Below are 12,906 nucleotides of genomic sequence, written 5' to 3' on the forward strand. Positions count from 1 at the left end.
ACATAATTAATTAATGAAATGAGATGGAGATTGGTACTACCTATTGCTATGTTTTTCCATAGTGTGCTGTTTTGACATGTATTTCTATTATTCCCATAATTGTATTTATGGAACTTTTCTAACTACACTGCTAACTTGCCTTTCCATCCATCCCACCCCCTTTATCATGGCTTCCATCTCCTAGTTGTTCAAACAATCAAGTTATTTTCCTTCTATATTTTCTCCACTGTAACTCTCTTCTACTGTGTGACAATTTATTTTATTTTTCTGTTGGTTATTTTTTGCTCTCCTTATAGTCAAAATCTTGTATGCTGTAAATCAGAATAGGTCATGAGAAAATCTAGGGTGTCAATGGAATTAACTGTGCATTTAGACTTTAAGCACCTGTTTAATAACATGGCAGGTATGTCAAATGTTGTAAGTCATGCACTTTGCGCACTGGGCTGGCAACTAATTTCAATCTTGATTCACTCTGCTTGTCCCAGCTTTAGCCTATATATGCTGGTTCTGTCAATCTTCAAAAATTCAAATGCATGAAATCAGGAATTCACTGACTTCAGTGAAATCGCAAAGTTTATGGCCTTCTAGATTTGCTTATAAGGTTCACTGTATAAACTACAAGCCTGTAGCACAGAGGGTGTTTAATTGTATGCATTGTCTCAGTTTCTTTGAAACATGACATTTTCAATATTGTGGAAGATTAGATTTACGTTTAATTCATATTTGTTATTTTGTTGCTTTTTAGAAAATCAATTGTGTTAGGAGTTGTATTTTTTCCAAAAAAGTTAGTCACTTGCATGTGAATTCTGCATTGGTCATGTCCAGCAACCATTTCACACTTAAAGGCCTACTTGATACCACGGTAACATGTCTTGGAAGACATTTTAGCACATTTGTATACAGAGGTTAGTGCAATTAGCAAAATTACCGCATCCCTGGCTGCATCAAGTGCAACAAAAAAATTTGGTTAAAAATGTGAAAACCACCTTGCAAAATGTTTTGACATGTAAATCGACTGTTGCAAGTCACAGCCAATGGGGTTTTGTGTAACAAAGCTTGAATTGTAGGTTATTTCCAGGGATTGATTACCTGTCTAGAAAGTTCCTACTATGACAGTTATGATGCTACCAATGTTATGAAAGGTGTGAAGATATTAGTTCATACGCTGAAACTGCTTCGGTGAGTATCATAACTAACAGTTCGTGTCATATGAAAACAGCAGAGTAAAATAACACTGATCTCCAGTTCAGTTTTTAGGCTTTTTTTGCTGTTTGTCTCATGCACTTAATGAAAGGAACAATCTGATGAAAATGAAAAAAACTGATTTCTAACCAAGTTCATCAGACTGGCCTATATATCTGTATCCAAAGGAAATCTGTACCTTAGTCATCATTATCTACTATTTATTTCATGCTTCATGATGTGTTTCAGAGTATGGTTTTCAGTAGATGTTATTTTTATGTTGTAATTTATGGTTCTGTGCAACTGCTCTTGGAAATAAATTATTGGCTTTATCAAACTGTGGGTTTTGATTTGTGTTTTATTTTACACACAATGGTATTGATTACATTTTATAAAACGAACAACATAAAAGCAGTTTGATTACCGTATTTGCATTGTGATTATATGTAACATGCCAGGTAGAAGTACAAGAATCACCTTCAGACTACTATTTCTCAAATACATTTGCCTACCATTGTAAAAAGGTATTTGACTCTCTGCAGCTTTGCTCAGTTTTGGATGTTTATCAGCAAGATTTTAATATGTGGTCTCAGAAACAGACCACATGAAGCTGGTAGAAAGTAGAACAAACATTTTCACCCGGCTGCTGGTTCTAAAGTTGATTCAATTCACGTGCTGAAAACGTTCAATGTCACTTAAAAAAACAACACATGCTTTATGATACTCAAAGCTACCCTTAGCACTATATGTAACAAAATCGTAATCATGCCTTTTATAAAGGGGCACATGAAGTTCTTACACATAGGCGCATGATTAAGATGGGAGGCGGTCTGAGAGGTGCATAAACACTAGCATAGGCCTGTTGTTGTTTTTGTGTTGTAAATTCTATGTATTTCTGTGTCACCTACACAGGAAATGATAGTCTCCAATAACTCCCTGAAATCTAGACTTGGGGAACCTGATTTCAAATGCCGATCTTCGTTAATTTTTACCCTCAGCATTTCTTCATAACTTGGGTTTTGCTTAGTTCATTAAGATTAGCTTGTGAGAAAAAGAACGTTCGCTTTCACTAAAATATTTCTCAAGAGTGCTTCCTCTTGAGTCAGACAAGCAGAGCCAACTGAGGAATTACACATCTTCAGTTCCTGACAGTTTACAAAACAAGTGCCTCACAAGAATGAAGTACTTTACACCAGCAGAATTGAGATAGTTTTGTTAATCCAGGTACCTCGATATTTTCCTGTTTGATCATGGAGATTTGCCAATGGCTTCTTATTCACTGCTCACTGATCACATCTGTGGTATGCTAGAGGTTCTTTATCTTCTACATGCTCTTCTGCTATATATATATATAATATCTTTGGTGACATGATCCAAAATCATGAAATAAGCTTTCATCCGGTTGCCAATAACCCTCAGGTCTACTCTCCACCTCTTCTATCAACTCCAAAACTGTTGTCACTCTCTCTACTTGCCTGTTATTCAAATTCTGATGAGCTAAGTATCCTTAAACTCACTATCAGCAGATTAATGCCAGCCACTTTTGACCTCCAGAAGCAATTGCACTCTTGGATATGGCTGCAGAAATCTTCTTGGCTAACATCCAGATTAAATCCAAATTCCCCACAGCCTTGTTTCATCTCATCTCTATGATCTCTTCTGGCTGTATTATCCAAACCTCTGTCCTTCTAACACTTTAGTAACTTTGACAACTGCTTCTTAAAGCACTAAATAAACATATTCTTCTCTGCAGTTCCCTTAATCAGTAGTTCCATCTTGCTGCCACCTTCTCCACTTTCAAAATTTTCCTCAAGACTCTGCTACAGTTTTTGTCCCACTTTCCATTCCTTCTACTGCTCAATATCTACATGGTAAAGGGTTCTTATTTGTATCACGGTAAGGGAGACAGTGGTGCCGTGGTAATGTCACAGGACCAGTAATCCAGGTGCCCAGGCTAATGCCCAGCGACACAGGTTGAAATTCCACCATGAGCGAATTCAATTAATAAAACCTGGAATAAAACTACTCAGTAACGGTGACCATGAAACTATCATCGATTGTTGTAAAAACTCATCTGGTTCACTAATTTCCCCCCAGGGAAGGAAATCTGCTGTCCTTACCCGTCTGGCCTACATGCGACTCCAGACATACAGCAATCTGGTTGATTCCAGACTGTCCCCTGAAATGGCCCTAGCAAGCCACTCAGTTCAAGGGCAGTTAGAGATGGGCATCAAATGCTGGCCTTGCCACAGACACCTATATCCCACAAAAGAATTTTTAAAAATTCAGGCCAAAAGAACTGTAAGTTTTTTTTTACAGGGATCTCAAAGAAGCCTGATGTTGTGAAGAAGCTTTTGATCAACCGAGGATGATAATAGCTGAATAATATGTACAAGGGATACACAATGGTACACCAGTCAGGGAGTCAAATTAAAAATTCCTCGTGTATACAAACAAGCTGGAAGTAAACAATATGGTGGTGCACCAAAGTTTCCACAATCTGGTAAAAATCCTTTTTTGGCACTTTGTTCTAAAGTAACATGATAACCCTTAGTTTCTCTGGCCTCTTAACTGATGTATTTAAACACAATTCAAATATCAAAGTGTTAAACAAACTTAGAAAACAAAACAGCTCTAATGCCTGCAGCCAAATTTTGAATCACACCTGAAACGTTTTAAGGACTGGTTCAGTTTCTCAGAAAGAGTTATTTTTCCATTATGTGTATTGCTAAGCTAATATTTCCTTTTAAGTTCTCAGTTGACAAGTATATAAATATCCAGATGTTGCCTTTCTTTCACTATTGTTTGAAAAATGGTCATATGGCATTTATAACAATAAAACAAATGAAACATTTTTAAAAGTAGAAAGAAAAAAATCAAATTTTTTTGGTTTCACCCTGTTCTAAGGTTATAATAAATTTCACCAATTAGTTTTGCGATGTAATGAATCCAACAGTCATCTCATTAGTGAAGAAAATGAAAACTGAAACGTGGGAGCAGTTCATGGTGATGGAGATCTGTCCAAGATCGACAAGTGAAGTTATTAATGAATCCTTGGTCAGCTTATCTGCAGCAGATTTTACAAGTTGGCATAAATAGCTTCTTCCTGATACTCCATAGCCCTGGAATTTGCTCGGTCGTAGATGTCAGGATTTGCGTAGCTGTTTGGGTTGGCTCTTCTTTGCTGTTTGTGAAGAGTGCTATTAGAATTGTATTGCAGACAGAGACAATCAATAAACACCAGCTGAATTTTGATTAGTGAATAAATAAACTCAATAAACAGTTGAGTCCCATTATAAGTAATAGGAGCATGGTTCAAAAAAGGAGCCACAGAGAAGAGAAGTCAAGTCAAAAAGTAGCAGTGCGGCTGGGTTTTAATCCCATTACCCTGGTTTCCTTGATTTACTCTTTCCCAAGCGGAGGATTTATTATAGTAATAATGACAAAATAATTTTGGGGGATAATTTCTTCTGACACCCTGTCAACATTGTGCCCAAATGGTTCAAGAAATCACCAGTTGAGTAGATAACCGGTTGTTACAAATTCTGAGGTCACGATGATATCGTTGCAACCTAGCCCAATTCTGTCTTCAATCAATGTAGACATACACTGCTGGGAGAAGTTTCTGGAAAACAGTACTGGGAAGCCTGGATGATTTCACCCCTCACTGCCACACCCACTTTACTCTGCGGTGCTGAGGTCAAAAATTGTACATTTCCACCACCATCCCAGCTAACTCAGGGTGCGGATATCGATCTGCCCCACCTCAACCAGCTAGCAGGAGAAATATGCTTAATTAATTTTGAGAAAACCGCTCACAGAATGAAAGGGACTGGTCATTGTCGCTATTGTTTATTACATAGATTAAATTTACATTGTTCTTTATAATCGGACCCTTCGATTAAATTACCTCTCATTATCTTTTACAATTCACATTCAAGGCCAAATTAAGTGGAGAAAGGTTTTTTTTAATAAAACGATGATTGTTTTGTGCTCATCCAAGGCATAAAACTAAACATTTTGAACAGAACTGCAGGATGAACTATTAAAAGCAGAGTCAAATTCCTCCTACTCAGCACTGTGTTCCCCCCCAACCCCAACCTTACAAGAGGCCTCACTGTTTTCATTCCTGGCATGTGTGTGGGTTTTCTGAGTCAGAGAGACAAACCAGCAATTTACTTTCCTCCAATTCCTGATGTAGCCAAACACTTAGTGAATATACAAACAAGAAAAACATTTTTTTTTGGTCACATAACAACCAGAGGATAATATAGTAAAAGAAAGGCATGTGTAACCAGAAAATGTCATTCAATCAAGTTTATGTAATTCTTAGGAAAAGAGCTCTTTTTGGTCCTCGAAGACAGATTGACTGAAACGCCAGAATACCCCCTAAACCTTCCAACTATTCACCTTAATCATTGATCACTTTTCATGGCACAAGGAGGTTGGTTTTTATGCAACATATATTCTGACCTGTCAAATCTTACCACAACCATTACTTACCAAACCAGCTATACATCTGGCTCTCTGTTTCAAGAAGCTGATCCATTAATGAACATAGCAACAGCTACCTTAGCCGGGAGCTTGTTTCATATATCAATTATATTATGGGTACAAATCACAAAATTCCCCTGGATATGCTGGGATCATGCCCAATATTGTCCTCAAGTGTTGACCCCATCAGTGCTAGCGGGGTCAGTGGGAGGACATTCATCAGTATGGGTTAGGCTGGTGCAGAAGCCAATTCAAAAGCATCACTGGTGCCCACCTGGCTATGCTTGCCAAAGAATTCAAGGTCCACCCACTCACTGGGGGTTTGCTCAGGCTCCCCCATGCCCCACCTCCAGCCATGGTTCTATTAAGCCATGATCTGGATCTTGCCAGTGACATTCACACTCTATTGCAGGTCTGCTCACTCAGTATGCTAGCTACCATGGATACACTAGGGTCTATTCATCCCACAGGATGTCCTTGTCCCAGCTGGCCATTATTTTCTGTGTAAAGGAGAGACAGAAGTTCAACCCTTTACAACATGAGGGGGATAATTCTATGCTTGTGTCCCCAGTTTTACACATGGCCCAAATTTTCTGTTCTTCATGGCACTTAAAATCTGGATTATCATTTCTATAATATGTAGTTTAGCATTGGAGACTACGCTGAGGCTCCTTAGTTTCATTGAAGATCCTTGCAAACAGAATGGTGAAGAAAGATTAATTTGAGTATTGCTGAAAAAATAGACATGCTGTCAAAGCTTTTCATCTTGTACTCATCAGGACCGATTCAAGAACACCAAATCTCAAAGGGAGCAACAATTGATACTGCATAGGAAAAGGTTGTTGATTGGTTGATCAGCACCATCTTCTCATGCAGTATAAATTGTTGTTCCCTTGAAATTCGGTATTCTTGCGCTTCTGTCCTGATGAGCGCAAGATGAAAAACTTCAACAGCATGTCACTTTCCAGCAATACTCAAGTTCTGTACTACCGAACGACTAAAGATTAAATCCATCAGTCTGCATTGGATTTCAATCCAGGTCAAAAAAAGTGAAAGGACAACATTTTAACCCATTTTTCCTTCCAATGCCCATTGATGGGTGTTGCATAAAGGTCTGCATCAGGTGGTGATGGGAACATATTGGAGTCCCTACCAATTGTTGAGGGTTTTTTTTTCGTCTTTTAACCCATTATGGGACTGGAACTGCAAAGTCTTATATAATCCTAAATTGATGTGGCCCACCATTAGATTTACATTAAAAGTTAATTAATTTAATAACCATGTTAATTATAACAAAGATTGTCTTACATTATTCCTTTCGGTGGTGCCCTTTTTAAAATGTTTCTTGTTTCCTTTCCGTTTCTTTCTCCTGAGGGAAAGAGTAATACACAATAGCATGACCCAGAGCAATTATTTCACTAAACTATTCACTGTGAACAATTTAGTAAATTGCAGAATACATACCTCTTCATACATATTATGATAACAACACTGATTACCAATACAAGGCTTCCAAAAGCGGCCGCACCAATAATTAGAAACATTGTTATGTCTGTAACTGAATAAGAAAAAATGTTAGCGTATAATATACTAACATAAAAGGAAATGCTTAAGGGCATTACTTGACAAATTCCATGTGATTATGTTTTCTGCACATGTGCTTTGACTTGCTAATATCTTGAGCTGTCAACTATTTTGGGCTTTATGATCATGTAAAAGTAACACATCACTTGCTTTGGTTTTCCAACTCCTACAGCAACATCAAACTGTCATAGTTCAGAAGTTATTGCATAAATGGTCTTGTGCCAGAATACACTGATGTGCCAATGGGCCATATCATAGAGGGGTAGGCAGAAGTAAGTATCGCTGTATGTTGAATAGGGCTGTTCCAGGTGCAAAGGTTGACCAATATTTCTGGCGAATAAATTATATGCAAATAACCTGAAGAAATACAAATGATCAAATTGAAAGGGCAGGATTTTAACTGTGAGTTGCAATGTTGGAACCAAATGGGCCCCGAGTTCACTCTTGTCTGCAGCGAGACAGGCTCGGCGATACTCCCAGAGGCAGCAGCCTAATTTGCTGCCTCCATGCTTGCTGCCCCTATTAAGGATGGCAGGCAGGGTCCTATAATGTCGGCCCTACCACAGGCTGGCAGTCCCAGAGCCTCGGCAACCTTGCTGAGACAGGTGGGCACTGCTGAGGCAGGGCTAAGACCTCGAGAATGCCTCAAAGTGAAGGTAGCCTTGGAGGGGTACAATTAAATATATTCATCAAGAGGGGTGTAGGTGATAGACCCCTTGAATCTGAGAGAAAACTCTTGTGCAGAGTTAATTGGGGCTGCAGGGACTGCCTTTTCTGCCCACAGCCACTTCTTTGGGGAACATAGGCTCCAGTTCTGATGATCCACCAGTCTGCTGCAGGGAGACCACTTCCAGGGTCTAGATGGCCTCCACTTGTGCCAGGGGTGCCGTTCTACTGCAGGCAAAATGTCAGCGAGCTCACTAAATCACCTCTCATTGAGGTCTTAAGTATTTAAATTGGCTGCACACTCCTCTTAGAGCAAGCAGCTGATCATTCCTGTTCGCCCCTGCAAAACTTCACCATTGGCTGGAATGCATCAGCAGCCATTCAGACACAGCTCCCCCACTATTTTCCTAGCACCCAGCCTCTAAGCCCACAACTATGGGTCTGGGAATATTCTGCCCAAAGTCGTGGTTAACCTTTCAGAGCAAGTGATAAATAACATTCTCTTAAAGTCACATCCATTCCTTTTATTACAATATTTTAAATCTATCTTTCCTTGGAAAGATGGATTTTTGCTCAGTTGATTTATTCTGGCCCTGACTGCAATAGGAATCAGCTGTAACTTTTATTTAGAGCATTTTGTGAAATGATTTAAACATTCAGTGCACACTGTGTAGCCTCAGATGGATGTTTTTTTTTACAATAGGGACAAATCAATGTTGGGGTAATTCTGAGATCCTGCCTTCTCACTGGGGGGAGGGTCACACATGCAGGAATCATGGATTGGGAAATTGGGTTGCCGAGGGGATTGGGGGGGAAACATCATAGTACATAGTGCTATCTCTAACTCTGCTTTGGGGTGAAGAATTGCCCCTTCATTTTTTTCCTGTACAGGCCTAGCTAGATCACGATGACCTTCCTGCATCCAAGATGGTGGGAAGTAATGTGCTCCAACACCTCCATCGATTCCTCTTTTCAACCAACCATTCAGAGGCAGTCAACATTGCTCGAGCAACGTTTTGCCTTCCGGTTTTTCCTGCATTGCGGTAGGTCTCCGGTCTCCCCACTAAGTTTGGGAACCTAGAGGAGTGTGGGCATATGGGACCAGAACTGGAAAAACTTTCCATTTTGTGACACTGGGGCTCCATCAAGGCTGAGCCATATTTTTGTATTATTTTCCAGTTTGATATTTTCTGGCCATGAGACAAAGTGCAACCATCACAATAGTCAACACAATAATTTATTAATAATACACAATGGAAGGAGTAGATCACAGTTTCTTTGTGCTGAATTTTACAGGTCACCCCCGCCATGCATGTTTTTGGCAGAGGTTGGGGAGGTGGGGGTTGGCACGTAAAATATAACAGCGGGTAGCTCTTTGCCTTCCTACCCGCCGCCCGACCCGGTCTCCTTAATACAGGGGGTGGGTAAGGCACCCACTAGTCCACCTGCCCTTAGGCATATTGAGGCCTTTAAGTAGCTAATTAACGTCCACTTAAGGGCCACAATCTGACTGCACCACCATAATATATTAGGTAGTGGAAGGCAGGTGAGAGTCAGAAGGCAGTTATTTTTCACCAAAGTTGGTGAAAAGGCAGGAAGGACATCTTTTAGGGATGTGTCCTATGTACATCTGGGACACACACCTACGTTCATGGCCCCCCCGACCCCTCACTTTTGCCTCCCTGCGTGGGTTTGAAAAGCCACTACCCAACCCCCTCGCCTCCCTCCCTAGGGTGCCCAATCCTTACCCACCCAAACCACCCATGTCTCCAGTATCCATGACACTTCTTCAAGGGCTCCCCAGCACCACCCACTACAACCAGATTGGCTAGCAGCTCTCAAGGGCGGGTCTTCCTTCCACTGAAGGGCCAAAGTCCCACTCTCAGCTTGTTTAGGATGCCCACAGTGTATTACTGCTGGAGGCTGGCCTTCTTTAAAGTAGATCACTTTGCTTCCCGGTGGTGGTGGGGGTGGGGGGGGCAGTGGCAGAAGTACACCCCCCTCATAAAATTAAGCCCTTTGAGATGTGGTCTAATTCTCAGCCATGCTTTTTTTTTAATTCATTCATGGAATGTGGGCATCGCTGGTTAGGCCAGCATTTATTGCCCATCTCTAATTGCCCTTGCTGCAGAGGGAGATGTTGAGTGGAGACTGAACAAATATGCGTGCATGCTATATGACCAATAATATGAATACTTCCAAATACAGAAATGTTTTTTCTACTTAAGAAGTTCCAAAGGAACTTGATTCAGTTATGGGCTTAGAAACAATGAGCCATGATATGACTTCAGATCCAGCTACTGCACTGCATAATGTGTAAAGGGATTCGGAATCGTGGCCAGAAAATGCAGCAATCATCCAAATGTTGTAGTTGGCCCTAGCTAGCTTTATTCTACAAATTTAATCCTTTATGCTTAGTTTTAGTTTAAGCTGTCACCAAGTTCAAAACTTCTCTGGGTCACATTAAAAAGCAAGCAACCAGAATAACAGCTGAAGATTTCTTTGTTAATTAAATCCCACACTCTGTCATTGGTATGGCTATAATGGCTGATTTCAAAAATTACTCGCTACAAACAGCAACATATTGAGGATATTGAGTCCAGGAAGACGACAGTCTTATATAAAAGTAAAGTGCCCCAGATGCTGGAAATCTGAAACAAAAAAAAAGTGCTGGAAACACACAGCAGGTCTGGCAGCATCCGTGGAGAGAGAAATAGAGTTAATGTTTCAAGCCAATTATGATGCTTCTTCAGAATGCAAAAAGATCAATCTCAATCCTTCCACCCTCTCTAACTACCACCAAATTTCAAACCTCCCCACTATCATAAACATCCTAGAATATATTAAAACCATGCAGCTGCAAAGCCCTATCCAACATTCTCAGTTTGCATCTATTTAGCTCTTTTTTGTTACGATGTTCAACACAGCCAACGACTTCACACTTCTCCATCATTTATCTCCATTACAATGCTCTTCATTGGTTCCAATACTATTACTTCCAAATAGCTAGCCCCTATCCTGCAATGACTTCTCCTACCCATGCACAGCCACCTCAGGATTGCTCAAGTTACCATATATAGAGAATTTGAGGAGATTGAGGAGATAACGTATAACAATTGTAGTCATAAAGAATGTCATTAGGGACTTTGATTGGGTAAGGTCAGCCCTGCTGATGTGATAGTGTGGGCTCTTTGAGGAGGGGGAGTAATGATAATGTCAATTTTGAAGGGCTGAACAACAGCACCTGAGGAAGGGGAATAGCTATCAATATCAGCAAATCATGGGCTGAAAAATGATAGATCTGTGGTCAGCACTTGGGTCAGAAAGACTAAGCCCAAGCCCTAGTCACGTATCACCCTACAATGTTTACCTCTGAAATTTACACCATTCTTCCCAAAGGCATAATATGCTAAAACTTGTCAAGACTCTCATTAGCATCTAATGGACTATAAAAACATGAAAAACAAAGCAAAAATTAGCATAAATAATCAAGGTCCAAGGAAAGCACTGAACTTACACAATGTTCCTTTTTTAAGTTTAAAGTTTGAAGCCATCAAATCATTATTTGTGCACAGGCAGGGCGTGCTTAAGAAAAAACAATTGTGGACGTGTTTTGATTTTTAATATAAATATTTTGATACTGATAAGATGCATTCAGACATATAGAAAATGCACTAGTTTCAGGGAATTCTTTTTTTCAATCAATTACAAAAAAGGCCAGAAAGTGCCAGAAATAGGATTTTAATTTTAAGCGTAAATTTTGGAAAGATATATAACTGGCATCAATTCAAAAACTATACATAAGCTACATTTTTGCATGTTAAAAAAGTGGCAAATATTATTGGAGGAGCTTTTTCACAGAACCAGCATACAAGGTTGAAGAAATTTGGACTTTGGTCAAATTTCCTCATTCTTCTACATCAAAGATCAACATTATGGTGTGTCAAAGCCACTGTTTAGCACAAGTTTGAGAATTTCCTTGGACGGGAGTAGGGAGGAGGGTGATGGGTTACAGCCTATAAGCTAGCGTTGAAGTGATAATGGCTGATCAGAGCAATCCTCGAGGAAATTCCCAGAAATTCTGACAGCTTGAGTGAGGTCTGGCAAATTAATGTATGTAATAGTCTGTTGGCAAATGCGTGGACAAAACATCCCAACTGTTTTGCCGGCACTGCCACATTGGTGGACCCCTCTTCATCAATTTACATTTGCCTATTAAGAATGTAACTTAAGCAAGGGAGGATCTCAATTGAGATTTCTTCAACATTAATCAAAAGCAATTTTCATACCACAGTTTGTGCCATTAGAAATTGATAGTTTATTAAATAAAAATGAAATGATTTTTTTTTGGTTTAAGTGAACAGCACTGTGGTTAGTAATTGGTTAGTAATTAATATCTTTAGTTGCCACATGAGCATGAGGATGCCAGGATGAGTTATATTGTGCTGACAAGCTATGTTCTACTCTATCATGATGCTGTGAATTACAGAGCTTCATAATAGAATGATGATTTTCTAAATGGTTTCTCCTGTTATTTATTGGCTCCCTTACAAACTTGGACTGCAATTTAAAAATCTAGGAATGTAGATTTTAGGAATAGGAAAAGATTATTTGACCCAGTGACACTGCTCTCATTTCCACTGATCTCAACCCTGTCCATCCGCCATCATACCCTATCATTCTATTATTCTTTGCTCCAGAAAGACTTCTAGCTGTTTCTTAAACTAATATTTTCTTTCGTCGCACACACTTCTGGCCATTCTGCCACTCAGCAGGTGTACATTTGCTTATTTTCATACCATTGACTAGAACCCCAAACACTCCTTCCACGTGAATCGGATTTACAAGTGCATCTCCAATCCAGCAGACTCTATTTGCTGCATACAATGCAGTCTGTTATACTGGGGAAACCTAGCAACTTTGACTGTTGGCTGCTCATCTCTTGTAGTGTCTACAGGTATAATCCCGACATCATTGAAG

General features: G+C 39.8%; 1 protein-coding gene across 2 annotated transcripts in view; it reads right to left on the reverse strand.

Moving 5' to 3' along the window:
- Window positions 1–1,522: 1,522 nt before the first annotated feature.
- Window positions 1,523–12,906, reverse strand: part of cd226 (CD226 molecule) — a 44,753-nt gene continuing 33,369 nt past the window's right edge. Inside the window, exons 4-6 of one of the 2 annotated variants that reach the window (XM_041190319.1) lie at window positions 7,141–7,234; window positions 6,985–7,045; window positions 1,523–4,366 (exon numbers count right to left, since the gene is read on the reverse strand). In XM_041190319.1, coding sequence (XP_041046253.1) covers window positions 4,262–4,366; window positions 6,985–7,045; window positions 7,141–7,234 — 260 coding nt within the window. In that variant the 3' untranslated portion in view covers window positions 1,523–4,261. Of the gene's footprint in view, window positions 4,383–6,984; window positions 7,046–7,140; window positions 7,235–12,906 lie in introns of both variants that reach the window. The other variant, XM_041190320.1, reaches the window with a different exon arrangement.

Source organism: Carcharodon carcharias, chromosome 6, assembly GCF_017639515.1.
Source record: "Carcharodon carcharias isolate sCarCar2 chromosome 6, sCarCar2.pri, whole genome shotgun sequence".
Lineage (NCBI taxonomy): Eukaryota > Metazoa > Chordata > Chondrichthyes > Lamniformes > Lamnidae > Carcharodon > Carcharodon carcharias.